Here is a 21,135-nt window from a genome sequence, read left to right as displayed (position 1 = left end):
ATGGGCTACCGCCCATCTTCAAACACAAATCCACAGACACACCATTCAGGACCACCTGAATGAAACTCGTTCACCACAAGTGCAAGCAAATCGCTTCCCCAGAACATACTTATACAGTGGTAGCTCTGGTTGCGGACAGGATCCGTTCTGGAGGTCCGGTTGGATCCCCGGGTTTCCGCAACCTGAGGACCGCTTCTGTGCGTGCGCGTGCAGTGAAACCCGGTCAAATACTTCTGGGTTTACCGCTTTCGTGTCCTGAAGTTTACGTAACCACAGGGTTACGTAACCGAAGCTACTACTGTATTCGGTATGTGTGGAAAATCCCAAGATAGAAAGATAGAAAGAGAATTCTAACTGGTTGCCTGGAGGAGATCTTGACTCGCCATTGGTGACCAGGTGTGCGTGTGTTGTACAGTGGTACCTTGGGTTACATACGCTTCAGGTTACATACGCTTCAGGTTACAGACTCCGCTAACCCAGAAATAGTACCTCGGGTTAAGAACTTTGCTCCAGGATCAGAACAGAAATCGTGCTCCGGTGGCACGGCGGCAGCAGGAGGCCCCATTAGCTAAAGTGGTGCTTCAGGTTAAGAACAGTTTCAGGTTAAGAACGGACCTCCAGAACAAATTAAGTACTTAACCCGAGGCACCACTGTATTGTTTTTATTTGCAAGCTTGCATTAGACACAGTGGACGCTCGAGTTGTGTACGCGATCCGATGCACGTTTCCAACCTGCAGCGCCGCATCTGTGCACGCGCGGGTTGAGATTCGGCACTTCTGCACATGCACAAAGCGTGATTTAGTGCTTCTGAGCATGCGCGACCCCCGAAACCTGGAAGTAACCTGTTCCGCTACTTCCGGGTTTCGGCGGGTCTGTAACCTGTAAAAACGTAACCTGAAGCGTCTGTAACTCGAGGTATGACTGTACTGGAGAATGAATATGGGTGATTGGGAGCTAGTTAGCCAACCAGCCAGCCGCCTTCTCCCCTTTGGCATAGCTGTTCTTGAAGAAGCTCTCGCCTTGGCTCAAGGCCCAGGCAGGTTTCCTGTGTGCTGGCATCCGGACAGCGTGCAGGGATTGCCACCAGCATAACAGACATACCACGGATTATCCTGGATTTCCGGGCCCCGCTGGTGCAGATCTAAGGAGCCTGGGTGGCAGGAAGGGCCAACGGTCTCTGAGGCAGCTGTTAAAATGACAATCCCTGAGATGCAGGAGGACTTGCGTCGGGTTCCAACTGTTCATTTTTTTAAAAAAATGGCGTAGCAATTAACACAGAGGGGGGTTAGTACAGGAAAAAGAAGTGGGGTACCCAGGCTGCGGAGCAGCTGGTCAGAACATCTCCCTCTCTTTGTCTTAGGTTTGCTTACTTTGGACTTGTGTGGAAGCACCTATGGTCTGGAAGCCTCCTGTCTAGATTACTGTACATGGGTCTGCCTTTGAAAAGGTTTCAGAATCTGCAGCTGGTTCAGAGCCAGGCTGCAAGAGTGTCAGCTGACTGGGCGATTTGGGTGGAGGGGGTGCACAATGAGTACGATTGGGGGCTTTTCACCCCGGGGCAATCCTGAAAACATTTTTCTTTTTTCTTTTTTCTTTTTTGCAGCTGCTGAGCCATCTGGTTTAGTGCAAACCCGGCTTTTGCAGAGAGCCAGATGGGGGCACTTGGAAATGCAAAAACGGTTTTGCAAAGTCCCGTTTCTGGATCTGTGCCACCTTTGCTATATGTTCAAGCTCATCCTTTAAGCAGCTTGAAAGCCTTTTAACCTCCCCGCAGCCCAGACTGCACAAACCTGGTTATAGTTACGTAATCTTATGCAGGGTGAAATTCTGCTGTTCTTCAGGCTGGTGTGGTGGGTGCGTTCATGTTGCCAAAGAACAGGAAATGCATAATAACCCCCTCCAAGAAAAGGGGGGTTTTGTGTGTGTGTGTGTGTGTGTGTGTGTGTGTGTGTGCCTGTGTGCCTGTGTGCGTGCATGCATGCATATTTATAAATAATTGCTATAATTTAAATAGAAATACAATAGATTTCACGGTAGCAGGGAAGGCTGTAGCTTGGGCCATAGATCAGTGGTAGAGGCCTGCCTGAAGTCCCAGCTTCATCCTCCAGCATCTCCCAAGTTGGGATGGGAATATCCCGCGTCTGAAACCCTGGAGAGCCACAGTGTCAAATGCTAAGCTAAAAGGACCAAATGGTGTGGGTTGGATTAAGGCAGCTGGCCTACGTTCCTGTGTTGACCAAGTGAAACCTAATTAGAAACCTAATGAGAGAAATGGCTGGATGCTCTGTTAGTATTTCATGCCTCTGATGCAGCAGATGTGATGGGTGTAATTCACATGCCCGTCTGGGAAGAGCGTGGGAACGGAAGACAGCCTTATCTCTTTTGGACTGTACTTTTGCTTTTACTCTGTCCTGTGTTCTATCGGAGCTGGAGAGAGAAGACGCCATGACTCCTTTGTCCGTACATAGTGTGTAAATAAATACTGTATTTTTTGCTCTATAAGACTCACTTTTCCCCTCCTAAAAAGTAAGGGGGAATGTGTGTGCGTCTTATGGAGCGAATGCAGGCTGCGCAGCTATCCCAGAAGCCAGAACAGCAAGAGGGATTGCTGCTTTCAATGCGCAGCGATCCCTCTTGCTGTTCTGGCTTCTGAGATTCAGAATATTGTTTTTCTTGTTTTCCTCCTCCAAAAATTAGGTGCGTCTTGTGGTCTGGTGCGTCTTATAGAGCGAAAAATACGGTACGTAGTTTAGCTCTACGATGTTTCACGCTTCTTGCGGTGTTATGCTAGAAGATTAGTGTGCATATATCATTTGATATCTGTCGCTGAAGCGCACTGGAGAAGAAGGGAAATGCCTTTTCCAGAGCTGCGCATACCGGAGGATGCTCAGAGTTCGGGGGCTGCAGGGGCACCCCAGGGCATTTTCCAACATGCTCATGATGATGGGAGCCAGCATTGGGTTTTATTTATGGAATTCAGTTATAGATGTTCACTTGCTTTTCTGTCAAGATCTGCATACCGTACTTTTCCGTGCATTGTATGAGGGTTTTTTTTACTACAAAATAAAGGGGAAAAATGGGGGGGGTCATCTTATACATGGGTAGTGCAGAGGGGGGATGGGCAATTGGTTGCACCCACGAGCATGATCTAGCGATTGGGTGGGTGAATGGTGTCTGCTGCAAGGCCTGCTTTGTATTGGCTGCTGCTTCGTCAAATGGGTGGGTTATTAGCGGATGTGGCAAGGCCTGCTTTGGATTGGCTGCTGCTTCGGCAATTAGGCTTGCGTCGCTTGCGATTGTTAGCATTTGCCAGTTGGGTGAGTGACATTCGGTTTGGCACCCCTACAGCCCAAATTTTCTTAACAACGGTGGGAGCCCCCCCCCAAAAAAGCTCAACAACTCTGTGCCATCTCCCTCCATTTTCTTAAATTTGAGCCCCCCAAAATAGGGGGCGTCTTATAGACGGAAAAGTACGGTACTAGCTAATGGGTGCAGTGGGGTAGCAGTCCTCCTACAGTCTCTGAATGCTTTAATACAATTTGGAATATCACAACTGCCCGGATTAATGTGCTATAAAACAAAGACAGGTATAAAAATAGGTGCTATTAAAGAAACATATAACGAAAAACAGGCGAACAAACTTCCAGAGAAACAAATTCTGTTTGTGATGTTCTGGAATAACAGGTTTCGGGACAGTATTCAACCTTAAACTTCTTTTGCCTTACTGTAATTATGTAGGATGTTCTCTAAGAGTATATATGTATGATTAGGCGTTTTTTAAAAAAATGCTCCTATGGACCCAAAGCATCCATCTCCAAAAAACAAAATTTACCCATTATCTGCATTTGTTTTGGGTGTGTGTGAGCGAGAGAGACAGGATAGGGCTTGTTTAATTGCACATTTTAATTCTGGCGGTTTATTTTAATGTTTGGATGGTGTTTTTTTTATCATGCATTTTAGTTAGGCTGCATGTGCATTTTTCGTAATTGGTTTTATACTTGTAAATGGACGCCATCTTGGGCATTAGGTAGCACATCAATTAATCAGTTAATAATAGGTGCACAGTCGTTGCATGTAGTACTCCTGCGGTCCACATACAATGCCTTCTTCAACCTGTGCTCCTCCTCCTCCCTGCTGACATTGCAAGTCCTGCTCCGAGTAGACCCATTTGTAATAAATGGACTTGACGAACTTGTTTTCAGTGGGCTTGCTCTTGAGTGTGACTTAGTCAGACACAACCCTCCGTGTCATTTTGGTTTGCGATGATATTCTAGGGGGCCATGTTCCAGGCACCAGGTTCCTATGGTGTTTGCCATTTTGAAAGGATCAGTTATTTTAGCCGAGATGTCGAAAAGTTCAGATAAGGAGATACAGGATGCATTGAGGTCTCCTGGGTCCCAGGCAGGAATCGCCCCAAGTCCCAACTGGAGGTGCCAGGGATCAAACTTAGAACCTTTTGCTTGCAAAACAAAGACTCTACCACTGAACTACAGCCATTTCCCCGAGGATCTGTGTGGATGGTACAGCTGAAAGCAGAGACTTCAGGACAAAGCGTGCCACACAACTTCCTTGAGGTTCCTTCTTCCTCCCCACTAGACCTGCTCAGGTGTAGCTGATGCCTGGGTGCAGCGGGTGGCGCTGTGGTCTAAACCACAGTCTCTTGGGCTTGCCGATCGGAAGGTTGGCTGTTCAAATCCCCGCAACGGGGTGAGCTCCTGTTGCTCTGTCCCAGCTCCTGCCAACTTAGCAGTTCGAAAGCATACTAGTGCAAGTAGATAAAGAGGTACCGCTCCGGCGGGAAGGTAGACGGTGTTTCTGGGCACTCTGGTTTCCGTCACGGTGTCCCATTGCGCCAGAAGTGGTTTAGTCATGCTGGCCCCATGACCCGGAAAGCTGTCTGAGGACAAACGCCGGCTCCCTCGGCCTGAAAAGTGAGATGAACGCTGCAACCCCATAGTCACCTTTGACTAGACTTAAATGTCCAGGGGTCGTTTACCTTTTTACCTTTATTGTTGTTGTTTAGTTGTTTAGTCGTGTCCGACTCTTCATGAGCCCATGGACCAGAGCACGCCAGGCACTCCTGTCTTCCACTGCCTCCCACAGTTTGGTCAAACTCATGCTGGTAGCTTCGAGAACACTGTCTAACCATCTCGTCCTCTGTCGCCCCCTTCTCCTTGTGCCCTCCATCTTTCCCAGCATCAGGGTCTTTTCCAGGGAGTCTTCTCTTCTCATGAGGTGGCCAAAGTCTTGGAGCCTCAGCTTCAGGATCTGTCCTTCCAGTGAGCACTCAGGGCTGATTTCCTTCAGAAAGGAGAGGTTTGATCTTCTTGCAGTCCATGGGACTCTCAAGAGTCTCCTCCAGCACCTTAATTCTTTTTTCTAACCTTTACCTACAGTTAACCTTTCCCATGTTGAAAGGGAACCATTTCCCCTTGCTATATTAGCTCATTTATCCCTTCCTCTCACCAGGCAGGAGATCTCCCCAAACATGTGGCCGAACCAACATTGGCATCTCAAATGTTGACCTTCGTGAAACCTGCCTACATGTTTATGTGGATGGCGTCTGGTCCAAAAACCAGTACTTCTAAGGACAGGGTGTGCTGACCATTGTTCACTAGCACAAACCATGCGATTCTCTTAACATTATCTCATGGTTTGTGGGGGGTATTCAGTTGACATTACACTCTGTCCTAAGCACTTAGTTTGGACCAGGCTGTAAACTGACTTGGAGGTTGCTTTGCAGGAGTGACAAGCTGTGTTCTTTAATCATTCATTTCCTCACCTCCATTCATGAGCTAAGGACAGCGCAGCACACCCTGTTTAGGTCACAGTCCCTGGCTGAAAGCAGTCAATACCAGACTCCACAGAGCTCTGTGTCGTATCCAGCGCCGCTGTTCTGCTGCGGCAGAAAACTTCCACTTGTGCAACTCTGGGTTGTTAAAACCACCCTGGGAATTGTGCTTTTTATTATTATTCCAGTTACAGATAGGTAGCCGTGTTGGTCTGCCATAGTCAAAACAAAATTAAAAAATTCCTTCCAGTAGCACCTTAAAGACCAACTAAGTTAGTTCTTGGTATGAGCTTTCGTGTGCATGCACACTGTATCTGAAGAAGTGTGCATGCACACGAAAGCTCATACCAAGAACTAACTTAGTTGGTCTTTAAGGTGCTACTGGAAGGAATTTTTTTATTTTGTTTTTATTATTATGTTTATGTATTGATACTTAATTCAAAGATGTACAGAAATACATGCCCATTACAAAGCACCTTTTTATATCATACTGAGATAAAACAGCTACTTAATCTTAAAAAAGGAAGGTAGAAAATACAAAAAAGGAGAAATCTAAGGGCGGAGAAAGCCAGAGAAAAGAAAGAAAAATCTAAAGAAACAGTAAAATAAGGAGCTACATAAGCTACTCCTTCTTTAAGATCCAGCCATTCTGTCTTCTATAAACCAATGTTTTTTTCAATCTTCAAATCCAGATATTACAAGTCCTTTTTTCCCTTTCATGCAAAAAGTCTGTAAGGAATTTCCAAACCTTAACAAATGATTTCTGTCTAATTGAACATGTCAGCTTAGCCATCTCAGCCAAGACCTGTAATTTTATCAGCCGTTCTTCCATAGGGGTAATGCCTTGTCTTTCAATCTTTGTGCATGTAGAAGTGAATCATATATTGGAGTAGTCTTCCACAGTCCTGGGAACTGTAGTTCTGTGAGGGGGAATAGGGGGTCTTTTAACAACTCTCAGTACCCGTAACAAACCACAGCTCCCAGGGTTCTTTGGGGGAGAAACCCGGGGTGTTTTAAATTAGCATTGTAGTGCATTAGATACATACAGTGGTACCTCAGGTTAAGTACTTTATTCGTTCCAGAAGTCCGTACTTAACCTGAAACTGTTCTTAACCTGAAGCACCACTTTAGCTAATGGGGCCTCCTGCTGCCGCCGCTTTGCTGGAGCACGATTTCTGTTCTCATCCTGAAGCAAAGTTCTTAACCTGAAGCACTATTTCTGGGTTAGCGGACTCTGTAACCTGAAGCGTATGTAACCTGAGGTACCACTGTAGTGCCGAATCCTGCTCCCTAAAACTATGCAGCCCCTACAGTGGCTGCTGCTTCCTTCTCAAACGTTCCCTTCTCCGGCCCTACCAAGATCTCTTGGTCACAGACAGTTAAGTAAAGCACATTTGACACTCATCTGGCTGCTCCAGCTAACACTCTGGCTCTGCAGGTTCCTTAGAAATCACCTGAGGGGGGCAGGACTTTTCCACAGATGCCAGGCAGCTGAATGCAAATATTCCAGAAGGCCAAGTCTTTGGGCACAAACAGAAGGGGACCATGTTCACAGTGGGAACAACATGCATTCATAGGCTTGAAACTCCGCTCCTCCCGCAGCACTGTGTAATTGCAGGAAGTGTGGGTGTAAACGGTGTAAAGGACTCAAATTTTCCACTCCCCACATCGTCGCAAACCCTGAGAGTCTCCTCCGCCCTGGCCGTAACTTTCCAGTGAAACGTTTTGGTGGTTCTTCAGCTGGAGGAGAACTTAGTCCTTCCTTCCAAGTCAAGAGTTCAGGCAGGACAGCCGCCCTCCCAAGCGCTGCAGCCTGGTTCCTGTAGAACTGCAACTCCCGTTTGGACTACAACTCCCATCAGCTCCATGGGTTTGCCCCCTTTATTGGGGCATTGAGCATGGTGTGCCCAGTGGGCCTGTCTCTCTGTACAGTCATACATCTTGTTACTTTTGCTTCATGATACGTTTTTTCAGGCTGCGACCCGGAAGTACCGGAAAGGGTTACTTCCGGGTTTCGCCACTTGTGCATGCGCAGATGCGCGAAATGTCGTTACGCGCATGCATAGGGACGGCGAATCGCGGCCCGTGCGTGCACAGACACGGGTTATGTTTTTTACGGGTTATATTTTACCATTGCGCTGTGGAGAGTGTATTAACTTATGGTCTGTGTGTGTGGTTTGGGAGCTGCACGGCCAGGGAAAAAACAATGCTGTCCAGGGTTGTAAAGACTGCAGAGAGAATAATTGGGTGCACTATTCCCACCTTGGATCAAATCTATGCTGTCAGGTGCCATAAGAAAGCTGCAGAGATAGCGCAGGATAGTACGCACCCCGGAAATGATCTCTTTCAGCTTCTGCCTTCTGGAAGAAGGTATAAGGTTATAAAGGCCAGGACTAGCCGTCTGAGAAACAGTTTCTACGCAAATGCCATTCTGTTTCTAAACGCAGCATAAGGAGTCTCTATAGTATATTGTATTTTAAAACGGGGTTTCAGAGTTTTTAGGGGTTTTTCAATGTTTTATGTAGTTTTTCAATCTCATTGTTCTGTATGGGACAGTGACAATAAAGATAGCGTATTGTATCATATCGTATCATATGTTCCCTTTCAGGTTGCGAACGGGGCTCCGGAACAGATCCCATTCGCAACCAGAGGTACCACTGTACTAGCCCCCTTCCTTCTTGTCAAGGAGGTGATGCCCACCCATTATTTTCCTTCTCCCTCTGGACCCAATTTATACAACCATGCAGAAGGAAGGCACAGAGCAGGGGGCTGTTCCCCTTTGATCTTGTCATGGCTTGCATGCCGACTGCAAAGCATGGGCCCAGTTCAAAGTGCTGGTTTTGAACTATAAAGCCTTAAATAGTTTAGGAACACAATACTTCCCACCTCTCCCTGTGGGAACCAACTATGCAATTGTCATCTGAGGTCCTTTTTCGTGTGCTTTTTCCATGTGAAGTCCAGAGGGCAGCAACACGAGAAAGGGCCTTTTCTGTGGTGGCTCCCCGTTTGTGGAATGCTCTCCCCAGGGAGGCCCTCCTGGCGCCTTCATCATACAACATTAGGTGTTTTCATTTTGCATTTCTCTATTGTGAACCGCCCTGTGATCTTCGTACGAAGGGCGGGTATACAGATTTAACAAATTAAACAATCAAATCAATACCCACCTATCCTAAATGGGGGACACGGGTGGTGCTGTGGGGTAAACCACAGAGCCTAGGACTTGTCAATCAGAAGGTCGGCAGTTCGAATCTCCGTGAAGGGGTGAGCTCCTGTTGCTCGGTCCCTGCTCCTGCCAACCTAGCAGTTTGAAAGCATGTCAAAGTACAAATAGATAAATAGGTACCGCTGTGGCGGGAAGGTAAATGGCGTTACCGTGCGCTGCTCTGGTTCGCCAGAAGCGGCTTAGTCATGCTGGCCACAGGACCCGGAAGCTGTCTGCAGACAAGCGCCGGCTTCCTCGGCCAGTAAACGAGCGCCGCAACCCCAGAGTCGGCCACGACTGGACCTAATGGTCAGGGGTCCCTTTACCTTTATCCTAAATGGGCGGTTGAGGTAGTGACTGGTTTAAGGCAAGTCATAACACAGTGACTCGCAGCAGGGTTTACGAGTGGTGGCTGTTGTGGGTATTATCACAGTGGTACAGTTAAGGCATAATAATTATTTCAGGGCCAAGCAGTCGCGCAGTTACAGAGGTTCCCCTTTTGCAGTTCAGGAAGGTGTTTTGGAAACCAGCTAACTGGTGCTTCAGGTTCGGGGTCCGTTGTAATGGAGGTGGAAACCTGAGCTGTCTCAGAGGTGGCTGCGGAATTGGGAATTTCTCCAAAGGGCATCGCACTCTGGGACAAGGAGTCCTCGAGAGCCGTGCCAAGGAATTACTTTCGTAACAATAGCGGTTGTTCTTTCAAAGAAAAGCTCAGCTATATAAATTACCTGCTGCTTAACTGCAGTTTCCTTGGGAGACCTGAAGCTGATCCATGCTCTCGTTTTCCCCTCCTTTCTTCTGCTGACACAGCCAGTTCTTTTCTCAGTCCCGGCTCAGAAGGGAATCTCCTCCGGTTACCCCAGATAAATAGCAATAATGGAAGCTTTTGGACCGAAATTAATGCAAGCCGGAGGTCATGGCCTTGCCTTCATATGAGATTTATGGAAAAGCTGGCTGGCTGCTCTGTCCCTCTCTGGGTTTTCAATCATGGGAGCACTGTTTCTTTTTTTACAAATAACCTGTAAATCATAGCTGAAATGCATTTTCTCAAGATTGCCCATCTCTTGTCTTTAATGAACTTAACATGAAAACAAGTGTCAGCAAGCCTACGCAGATAATATAATTTCGCTATCTTTCTTAGTTTCAAAAGGCTTTCTGATTTTTTCCGTGTTTCACTGATAATTATCTTACATAGCCTTGTTTCTTTAAAACAAGCTTTTTAAGTGTTTCTTATAGATAATTTTATTAAAGCACACTGCTTAGAGAGTTTCACGACTTAGTGGGCTGTAAATCTTTCGAAATGAAATGAATAAATGGCATTTTGATTTCGGGGACGCTCCAACCAAATACTTCGTGAAAGTGCATTATTATTATTGTTATTAGTTCCTTCCTTCCTTCCTTCCTTCCTTCCTTTCTTTCTTTCTTTCTTTCTTTCTTTCTGTAAAACTTTTACATCCTCCCGCCCCCCTGCTCCAGTTTGGACCACATGGGTGACTAATGACAAGAATAAACAAAAGGGCCATGCAAGATTTAAGACAAAAGTCATAAAAAGTGCAATAAGAACCTACTAGCAATCAAACTGCACCCAGAAAATAATTTTTCCTTATGGTCCCAAAGCCTGGGCAAATGAAAAGGTCTTGGGCCTCCTCTTAAACATTGCTGTGGTGGGGAGAAGACCAGATTCCGCTGGAGCGGGGAGCTTCCATAGGTGAGCTGGCGCCCTTGAGAACTCCCTTCCAAAGCAATTTTAAGTCCCTTGATTTTGGAGGGAGAATTGGGCAGGAGTATCGCTCCCTCCCCCAGCGGTGTTTGAAAGACCTCAGTATTTTGACTCGTAAAAGCAGCACCCAAGTGATGTGGAGTGGAGTTTGGCTCTGTCGCCCTCCACAATTTGAGGCCTTGTCCATTTTCGAACCCTTAACCTTCCAGAGATATAATAACAACATCTGAAAGTCTTGTGAGAATCTCCACATTAATTGTTTGCTGTTTTTTTCCATTCTGTGCTGGAGTTCTGTAATGTCTGGAGTTGCCTCTTGGGCAGCCTTCATATTCTGATATGATGGGGTTTTTTCTACCTTCTTTGTACGTGTGCTGGGAGCTATTTGATGTTCTCACTGGTGTTTTGTGTTGTCTTCCCCTCCCCTTGCTCTCTACAGGATGTGGGCATTACTCCAACCCAGCGGGACGAAGTGGTTCAGTGGATGGTCAAACTCAAGTTCCAGTTCCACCTTTACCCAGAAACGTTGGCCCTGGCTGTCAGTCTCTTGGACAGGTTTTTAGCTGCCGTGAAGGTAAATATTGGACCATCGGGATCTTGGGAACAATCTGTTCAAAAAAGCAATTTTGTTTTTTCCTTCTTCCATCTCCCGGACTTGGCCCCTGTGAGATCTTTTCATGCAGCAGTTTTCCTTCTGCTCAAAGTTCAAATCCTTGATCTCCGTGCCCTCAGCCCTGTCTCCTATGTGGGCAAGCTGAAGCAAAAAATAAAAACAAAAACAACCAGTTTGTGTGTAAAGGAAGAAGTTTATTGGTTTTATTTAAAGTATTTATCTTTTTTTTTTTCATAAAGATTTTTATTAATTTCCAGTTTTTTAACAGAAACAAAAAACAACAAAAAAACAGACAAACAAAAAAACTCATATTTTCATAACCTTATTTTCATAACCCTCTTTTCCCGGACTTCCCCATACCTTTCCCTTTTTGCATCCTTAATTTAGTACCATTATTCAGCAACCTATCATGCCCAATTAAATATAAATTTATCCTCTTTCTCTATTCCACCCTAAATTTTAAACCCAATTATCGCTGCAATTCTACGTCTTCTTTTCCCTCAGCATTTTAACACTCCTCAGTTTTATATATTTAAAGTATTTATCAACCAGGCCTTTTTTATATCTGCAACATAAAACCAATACAGTGGTGCCTCGCAAGACGAAAAGAATCCGTTCCGCGAGTCTCTTCGTCTTGCGGTTTTTTCGTCTTGCGAAGCAAGCCCATTAGCGGATTAGCGCTATTAGTGGCTTAGCGGATCAGCTGTTAAGCGGCTTAGCGGATCAGCTGATAAGCGGCTTAGCGGATCAGCTGATAAGCGGCTTAGCGGATCAGCTGATAAGCGGCTTAGCGGATCAGCTGATAAGCGGCTTAGCGGATCAGCTCATAAGCGGCTTAGCGGATCAGCTCATAAGCGGCTTAGCGGATCAGCTCATAAGCGGCTTAGCGGATCAGCTGTTTAGCGGCTTAGCGGATCAGCTCATAAGCGGCTTAGCGGCTTAGAAAAAGGGGGGGGGAGGGGAAAAAAACTGCAGGAACTCGCAAGACATTTTCGTCTTGCGAAGCAAGCCCATAGGAAATTCATTTTGCGAAGCACCTCCAAAACGGAAAACCCTTTCGTCTAGCGGGTTTTCCGTCTTGCGAGGCGTTCGTCTTGCGGGGCACCACTGTAAACATTATCAGCTATCACAGAGTTAGACCTGCGGTGGGCAACATCTGTCCTAACTAGGAACATAGAATTGTAGAGTTGGCCGGGACCCCAAGGGTCATCTACTCCAACCCCTTGTAATGCAGGGATCTCAGCTGAAGCATCCGTGACAGATGGCCGCCCAACCTCTGCTTCACAACCTCCAAGGAAGGAGAGTCCACCGTTTCCCAAGGGAGACCGTTCCACTGTCCATCAGCTCTTACAGTCAGAAAGTTCTTCCTGGTGTTTAGTCGGAATCTCCTTTCTTGTAACTTGAAGCCATTGGTTTGATTCCTACCCTCCAGAGTAGGAGAAAACAGGCTTACCCCATCTTCCATGTGGCAGCCCTTTAGATATTTGAAGATGGCTATCACATCTCCTTTTAGTCTCCTCTTTTCCAGGCTAAACATACTCAGCTCCCTCAACCATTCCTCATGAGGCTTGGTTCCCAGACCCTTGATCATCTTGGTTGCCCTCCTCTGCACATTTTCTATCTTGTCAATATCCTTTTTAGATTTTTAGCACCTATAATGACAAGGTCCCCTGGCCAGAACCCCTCTGACATGAATTTATATCTCCTCGCAGACACAGATAAGTATGTGACCTGGCGTGTAGCACTCTTTGCAACTGCCACTAGGAAAATTAGAGCAAATTATATAGCCAAGGTAGCCACCAGCTGTAAAGGAGATGAATTTATTTGACCCTATCTACATCAATCTATATTCTATCTTTATCACCAAACTCCGAATATACATTGTATTAACATTATTTTTTAATATATTAGTGGCCATGTGATGATTTTAGCTTATAAATTTTATTGTTTAACGTCTTAACCTGTATATTAAGGTACTTTTATAGCTCTGTTTAGAGTAGGTAATGTCTTGGTAATATAAATGTTTTAGGTTTTTTTGTATTAATCCAGTGTATTTTCTTTTGTTGAATGATTCTGTGTACATTGCGGCAGCCTTTGGCTATGTGCAGTAAAACTGACTGACTGATTGCCTCCTCTGCACACGTTCTAGCTTGTCAGTATCCTTCTTAGATTGTGGCACCTAGAACTGGACCTGCTCTCCGGAGCAGGAGAAAGCAAGCTTGCTCCGTCTTCCATCTCATATCCCTTGAGATATTTGAAGGTGGCTAACATATCTCCTCTGAGGGACGCAGGTGGCGCTGTGGTCTAAACCACAGAGCCTAGGACTTGCCAATCAGAAGGTCGGTGGTTTGAATCCCCGCGACGGGGTGAGCTCCCGTTGTCGGTCCCTGCTCCTTCCAACCTAGCAGTTTGAAAGCACGACAAAGTGCAAGTAGATAAATAGGTACCACACCAGCGGGAAGGTAAATGGCGTTTCTATGTGCTGCTCTGGTTCGCCAGAAGCGGCTTAGTCATGCTGGCCACATGACCTGGAAGCAGTACGCCGGCTCCCTCGGCGTATAGAGCGAGATGAGCACCGCAACCCCAGAGTCGGCCACGAGTGGACCTAATGGTCAGGGGTCCCTTTACCTTTACCTAACATATCTCCTCTCAATCTCCTCTAACATAGCTAGCCTCCTGGTCAGCAAGCTCCCTTATACCGAGTCAGGCCATTAGCTCAGTATTCTTGGCACAGTGTGGCAACCTGCTCCTCAGTTCCAGGCAGGGATGCTGCTGGGGATTGAACCGGCCGCCTTCAGCTTGCCAGGCAGGCATCCTGCCATTGAACCACAGCCTCTCCCCCTGCTGCTCTTGCCAGCTGGCCCTCCGGAGACGCCGCTCCTTAGCTCTTCCTCTCTCTCTCTCCTAGGCCCGTCCAAAGTACTTGAACTGTATTGCAATCAGCTGCTTCTTCCTCGCTGCCAAGACCATTGAGGAAGATGAGGTAAGTGCTTCCCTCCCCCCCCCCCCGGGGGGGGCAGGGGGCCCAGAGCCACCACGTATGCATTGCGCCACCCACTTTGGAAAGCTTCTCGTGACACGTTTGCGGTCAGGGCTGCCTTGCCAAAGCAGTAGTGAGAACGGCGCGACTTTGATTGTTGTGGGCACCCTGTGGGTATAAGGATGGGGTGGCAGCTGCCTCTCCTGCTTGCACCCCGTGGGGTTGTGTGGGGTTGGCACCCTGAGACAACTGGCAGATAAAGGTTGAAGCACCCGTTATCTCTTGTGCTCCCCTTCCCCCTGAATTTGATAAAAGACACACACACACACACACACACACACACACACACGAGTGCGTCTTTGTTTCTTCCAACACCTAGTAACAATAGTCTTAAGGCAAAAATCATAGAATTGTAGAGTTGGAAGGGACCATGAGAGGTAATAATAATAATAATAATAATAATAATAATACACACACACACTGACTCCCAACAGAAAATAATAATAATAATAATAATAATAATAATAATAATAAATAAAATTTATTATTTGTACTCCGCCCATCTGGTTGGGTCTCCCCAGCCACTCTGGGCTGCTTCCAAGAAAGATTAAAAGCACAATAAAACTTCAAAACATTAAAAACTTCCCTAAACAGGGCTGCCTTCAGATGTCTTTTAAAAGTAAAATAGTTGTTTATTGCCTTGACATCTGCTGGGAGGGCGTTTCACAGGGCGGGTGCCACTACCGAGAAGGCCCTGTGCCTTGTTCCCTGTAACGTGGCTTCTTGCAGGGAGGGAACTGCCAGAAGGCCCTCGGACCTCAGTGTCCGGGCTGGACGATGGGGGTGGAGATGCTCCTTCTGGTCTACTGGGCCAAGGCGGTTTAGGGCTTTAAAGCTCAGCACCGACACTTTGAATTGTGCTCGGAAACATCCAGCCCTCTGAAATGCAGGAGTATTTCGCTCAGTGTGGGACTTTTACCCATGACCTTGAAATTAAAGAGCCTCATGCTTTACTGACTACCAGGAAAACAGAGTGCCTGCCAGCAAAACGGTTTGAGGGAAACGGGCGTTTTCTGCGATTGCTCCCCACTTGCGGAATGCTTCTCTCAGAGATGCTCACCTGGAGCCATCATTACATATCTCTTGGCAAAAACATTCCTCTTTACCCAGGCCTTTGGCTATTAAATAATCTATGGCCTGTTAAAGCTGGGGGGGGGGGGCGCTGTTATTATGATTATTGTTATCATGTCCATTACTCCCCCCTCCCCCCAAAAAATATTGGTTTTCCACATTTATGACAAAAAAAGACATTACAAAACACACAACAAAGAAAAACACTTTACAATACAGTAAACTAAACACAAAAAAGAATTATTTCTTCAGATATCTAATTCTCATAACCTTAATAACTGACTTCCTCACATCCCCTCTAACTGAATTTCATTATAACACCTGTTTGGCAGTTCTCCAAATTCATATTTCTAATAGTATTGACTCCTAACATTTACGAAGCTCTTCTCCTATATTAATATTCTAATCCTTAATATTTACTAACACATATTCTTAATCTACCCCTAAGCCTATTTATTACTTCCAAGAGTTTTCTAATTATCTCATATTGCAGTATTTAGCTAAATATTCTTTAAATTTCTTCCAATCCTCTTGTGTCTCCTCTTCTTCCTGGTTGCGAATTCTTCCAGCCAGGTCGGCAGGCTCCAAAAAAATCCACCATGTCCATTAGTATGCTTTTTACTGCGTTTTTGTTTTTACGCTCTGCAAAATGTGTTCTTAATATTGTACACCCTCCTGGGATCTTTAAAATGGTGGGACATAAAACGAAATCGTCATCATCCAGCAATCCATGCAACAATTGGGTGATGATTTCTCTTCCCAGATCACCCAGTGTGCTTCTTGACTGAGCACAGGTTTGGACCTGTGGCTTGCAGCCTGCCTCATAGCAACTGTTTTCTTTCTGCTCTGACTTTTGCAGAGGGTTCCGGTACTGAAGGTGTTGGCCAAGAACAGCTTTTGTGGCTGTTCCCCAGCGGAGATTCGCAGGATGGAGAAGATCATTCTGGACAAGTTGAACTGGGATTTGCACATAGCCACACCCCTGGACTTCCTTCATATTGTAAGCACATCAAAGGCCTTTTGGGGTGCGGGGAGAGAGAAAAGAGTGGCAAGCTTTTGGTGGTGTTGGATGGAAAAAGGGACAACTCTATCCAGCGTGCAGCAACTGGGGAGGTATATTCCTTTATGCCAGGCCACTCTTTCAAGTGTTGTTGTTTCCAAGAAAAGCCTTTAGGATGCAGCGAATCAGAATTAAAACTTGAATTGCATCAGTAGTCAGGGGCCATCGCTGTGTGTTTTCCACAACACCACCATGTAAATGCAGCACAGAATTCGCTGTCGTTTTTAAAGGCTTTCTAATTCTGAAGGCTTTGAAGCCGGGTGAGAAAACGTGTAGGTTTGCCTGGGAGGATTTGCTGACATCCGACGCAGGTGGCGCTGTGGTCTAAACCACTGAGCCTCTTGGGCTTGCCGATCAGAAGGTCGGCGGTTCGAATCCCCGCGATGGGGTGAGCACCCGTTGCTCTGCCCCAGCTCCTGCCAACCTAGTAGTTTGAAAGCACACCAGTGCAAGTAGATAAATAGGTACCACTGTGGCGGGAAAGGTAAATGGCGTTTTTTTGCACTCTGGTTTCCGTCCCGGTGTCCTGTTGTGCCAGAAGCGGTTTAGTCATGCTGGCCACATGACCTGGAAAGCTGTCTGTGAACAAACACCGGCTCCCTTGGCCTGAAGCGAGATGAGCACCACAACCCCATAGCCGCCTTCGACTGGACTTAAACCATCTGGGGTCCTTTGCCTAGAGAGGTGGTGAGATCTCTGTCACTGGATGAACACCGAGGATGTTCTGACTCTGGATTTCCAGAATGATGCCCTTCAAATTGGTTTCAAAGCCGTTTAACCCCAGCCACTGCAATGCGAGTTACCGGTGTGTGTGGCTTTAAAACAGCATTAGACAAATTGGCGGAGGAGACGGCTATCTATGCTGTTGTGCTCAAATCCTTTTCCGTGGGCATCTGGTTGGTCATGGTGAGAACAGGATGTTTTTAGGCTCTTTAATAATGATAATGATGATGATGATGATGATGATGATGATGATGATGATGATTTATTTATACCCTGCCCATCTGGCTGGGTTTCCCGAGCCACTCTGGGCGGATTCCAACAGAACACTAAAATACAATAACCTATTAAACATTAGAAGCTTCCCTAAACGGGGCTGCCTTCAGATGTCTTCTAAATGTCTGGTAGTTGTTTTTCTCTTTGACATCTGGTGGGAGGGCATTCCACAGGACGGGTGCCACCACCGAGAAGGCCCTCTGCCTGGTTCCCTGTAACTTGGCTTCTCGCAGCGAGGGAACTGCCAGGAGGCCCTCAGTGCTGGACCTCAGTGTCCGGGCAGAATGATGGGGGTGGAGACGCTCCTTCAGGTATGTTGGTACTTTTGTGTGTTAGCACTAGTAATCTCTAGCTGGGAACTAGCACTGCCTTCCCCCTGGTTTTAAGCTGAATTGGTGCCCTCAGGGCAGCCGTTCCTTAAGCCGTCTTAGTTATGCTGCCCTTTCTCTCCCAAGTTCCACGCGGTGGCCTTATCCACCCGGCCTCAACTGCTGACCACCTTGCCCAAGATGAACCCGTCTCAGCATGTGGCTCTTCTCACCAAGCAGCTGCTCCACTGCCTGGCCTGCTACCAGCTGCTCCAGTTCAAGGGGTCCATGCTGGCCTTGGCCATCATCAGCCTGGAAGTGGAGAAACTCATCCCTGACTGGCTAGCCCTCATCATCGAGCTGCTCCAGAAGGTACAGGTAGGCCTGGCGCGATGAGAGAGCAAGAGCCCTGAGGCCTCGTTGAGAATGACAAGCCTTGCCTTTTCTTTCTTTCTTTCTTTCTTTCTTTCTTTCTTTCTTTCTTTCTTTCCTTCCTTCCTCCCTCCCTCCCTCCCTCCCTCCCTCCCTCCCTCCCTCCCTCCTTTTTTATTAAATAAATTTTATTGACATATAAAACAAATAATAATAATAATAATAATAATAATAATAATAATAATATATTTATTCCCCGCCCATCTGGCTGGGCCTCCCCAGCCACTCTGGGCGGCTTCCATAGAAACCAAAAATACAGTAAAATATCACACGTTAAAAACTTCCCTGAACAGGGCTGCCTTAAGATGTCTTCTGAATGTCAGGTAGTTGTTTATTGCTTTGACATCTGCTGGAAGGGCATTCCACAGGGCGGGCGCCACTACCGAGAAGGCCCTCTGCCTGGTTCCCTGTAGCTTTGCTTCTCGCAATGAGGGAACCACCAGACGGCCCTCGGCGCTGGACCTCAGCGTCCGGGCAGAATGATGGGGGTGGAGACGCTTCTTCAGGTATACTGGACCGAGGCCGTTTAGGGCTTTAAAGGTCAGCACCAACACTCTGAATTGATTTGAAATATACATTTACACAATTACACAATACACGTACGTAACACACTACCTTATTTTCATAACATAAAACATACCTACATTACTCTATATAATACCTACCTATACTGTACATATCAACATACCTACCCCACATGCACACCCACCAAGGGACTTTACTTCCAGCCCTTCTTGTTACGCTACTTTATTTGGCTGGCGGACCTTGCAAAGCCAGCTCTCCAGTGGCTAGATTCCCCGATGCGAGCTGGCGAGTGGATGACTCTTCTCGTTGCTTCTTCCTCTCCTCTCTGAATCCAGATGGACAGCTCCCAGCTCATCCACTGCCGGGAGCTGGTCGCACAGCACCTTTCCAGCTTGCAGCCGTCTCCGCCACCCAACTCTGTCTACGTCTACAGCCCCCTCAAGCACAACCTGGTGACCTGCCACGCCGGACCGGGCTTCCGATTCCACCCAGGCTCCAAGGACAAGCCAGAAGTGCCAGTCAAGACCTCCGCTGCGCTCTCTCGGCGGCGGCGGCCGGCCCCCGGCAGGTGCAAACAGGCAACGGCCAAGCGCAAAGTGGAGGAGATGGAGGTGGACGACTTCTACGACGGGATCAAGCGCCTGTACAACGAGGAGAATGCTCCAGAGGCCGTAGCAGCCCTAGAGGGCAAGGCCGCCTCCGCCTGCGGGGCCGACGCGTCGCGGCAAGCGGCGTCCGTGTCGCCCTGCCCTCCCTTGCAGCCTGTTTCCGTTATGTAGCTAGCTGCGCATCTGCACAGCGCAGCCTCTGGCGGAAAGGGGTTCCTTCCTGCGCCCGTGAAAACGGGCCGCAATACGGCTACCGCGCTGACAGGAGCGAAGGCCGTACCTTTCAGGGCCGAAGCAGAAGGGAGCTTAAGTTATCCTTTAAAATAAGATTCCACCCTCCCCTCCCTCTCCTGTCCTTGTGTGGCTAATTATAGTTCAACTATGATTTAAGTACTTAAAAAAAAAAAAACCAACCACAAAAAGTATAAAAAAACCTTTTAAAAATGACCCAAAAACCAAACAAAAAAAGTAGCAGAAAATTGTTTCTTTCTAGCGTCCTCCATTCCACTGTTTGATTAAATCTGCTGTTTTGTGTGTTGTAATTCCATCCACTGCGCTGGAGGTTTCACACGGAGTGTGCAAAAAAATCCTTTCCAAAGTTCTAGCTTTGCAGCCTCTCGTTCTGAGTTAGTTTCATTCTGAGAGCGCCCTCTTCACCTAATCCTCTTTTTTTTTAGCTTTCTGGATGTCTTGTGTGTGACTTCCTGTATTTTTGCACTTTTACTCGGGCCGCCTTTCTTTTTATCCCCCCTCCGCAAACAAGACAGGAAACTCCTCCTCATCTGTCTCTCTTGTGTTTTTTTTGTCATTTAGCACTTTGGTGTTTTAAATGTGATATCTAAAATTAGGTCTGCATTTAAAATTAGGGGGTGGAGAAAGGGGGAGGGGGAGGAAAGGGTGCTTGTGAACTGTCCTGCGTTAAATAAAATTTAAACCCAGATCTTCGCAATGGGAGATTTTCGTTTGGACAGTTGTATTTTGCTTTGGATAGTTCAATTCGCAGGCAGATGAATGAGCATCTTAAATTTTACACAAGAGCGGAAGCAATCTTTCTGGCTGCCATTAGATTGACCAAAGCAAACACTTCAATGGGCTTTTACACAAGCGCGCACACGTATACATACACAAGTTGAATGAAATATGCATCAAATGCAAAATGTAATTTAATGGGGAGGAAAAAAAACCTTTGGTGATGTTTGCGCTGGGGCAGTTTAGTAATTGTGAGTTTTCACTTGTAATATGTACAATGATCAGCACAGAGTTCTCTCCCCCCACTCTCCCACCTCCCCAACTTTTATGTTAATGTAACCTTTCAGCCTTGAAGGAGGAGCGAAGAAAACCTCTAAAGAGTTTACTTCAGCTTCTCGTAAGGATCTCGATTTTAAAGCTCCCTTTACAGCCCCCTTGGAAGGTATTGCGTTCAGCGGTCATGCTGGGGAAAGTCTTCTGGTAGCAATAAAAAAACAAAACATGTTGTCCTTCAGTTTGCGAGTCTTGTGTTTGTTTTCAACACAGGTTGGGACGGAATGAATGAGTCCTCAACGCAGCACCTGTCTGCTTTTCAAAATTCATACTCCCGTCCTCGTTCTCTACCAAGGCCAGTGACGAGAAGAAATGGTCCTGCTACATAACATGGGCTTTTGTCCTCCTCTTAGCGCAAAGTTTCTCTGTGCTTTAAAAGGTAAAGGGACCCCTGGCCATTATTCCAGTCGTGGCCGACTCTGGGGTTACGGTGCTCATCTTGCTTTATTGGCCGAGGGAGCCGGCATAT

At 46.8% G+C, this 21,135-nt stretch overlaps 1 protein-coding gene across 3 annotated transcripts in view; it reads left to right on the top strand.

The window, feature by feature from the left end:
• Positions 1–20,847, top strand: part of CCNI (cyclin I) — a 57,574-nt gene extending 36,727 nt beyond the window's left edge. For all 3 annotated transcript variants that reach the window (XM_079991036.1, XM_079991034.1, XM_079991035.1), the window contains 5 exons: positions 11,151–11,285; positions 14,233–14,307; positions 16,295–16,435; positions 17,947–18,177; positions 19,092–20,847. In XM_079991036.1, coding sequence (XP_079847162.1) covers positions 11,196–11,285; positions 14,233–14,307; positions 16,295–16,435; positions 17,947–18,177; positions 19,092–19,535 — 981 coding nt within the window. In that variant the 5' untranslated portion in view covers positions 11,151–11,195 and the 3' untranslated portion in view covers positions 19,536–20,847. The remainder of the gene's footprint in view (positions 1–11,150; positions 11,286–14,232; positions 14,308–16,294; positions 16,436–17,946; positions 18,178–19,091) is intronic.
• The last annotated feature ends 288 nt before the right edge of the window (positions 20,848–21,135 follow it).

This window comes from Podarcis cretensis (assembly GCF_951804945.1).
Source record: "Podarcis cretensis genome assembly, chromosome: 9".
Classification (NCBI taxonomy): Eukaryota; Metazoa; Chordata; class Lepidosauria; order Squamata; family Lacertidae; genus Podarcis; species Podarcis cretensis.
The sequence above is the reverse complement of the archived record's forward strand: the minus strand, read 5'-3'. Positions and strand labels throughout refer to the sequence as shown.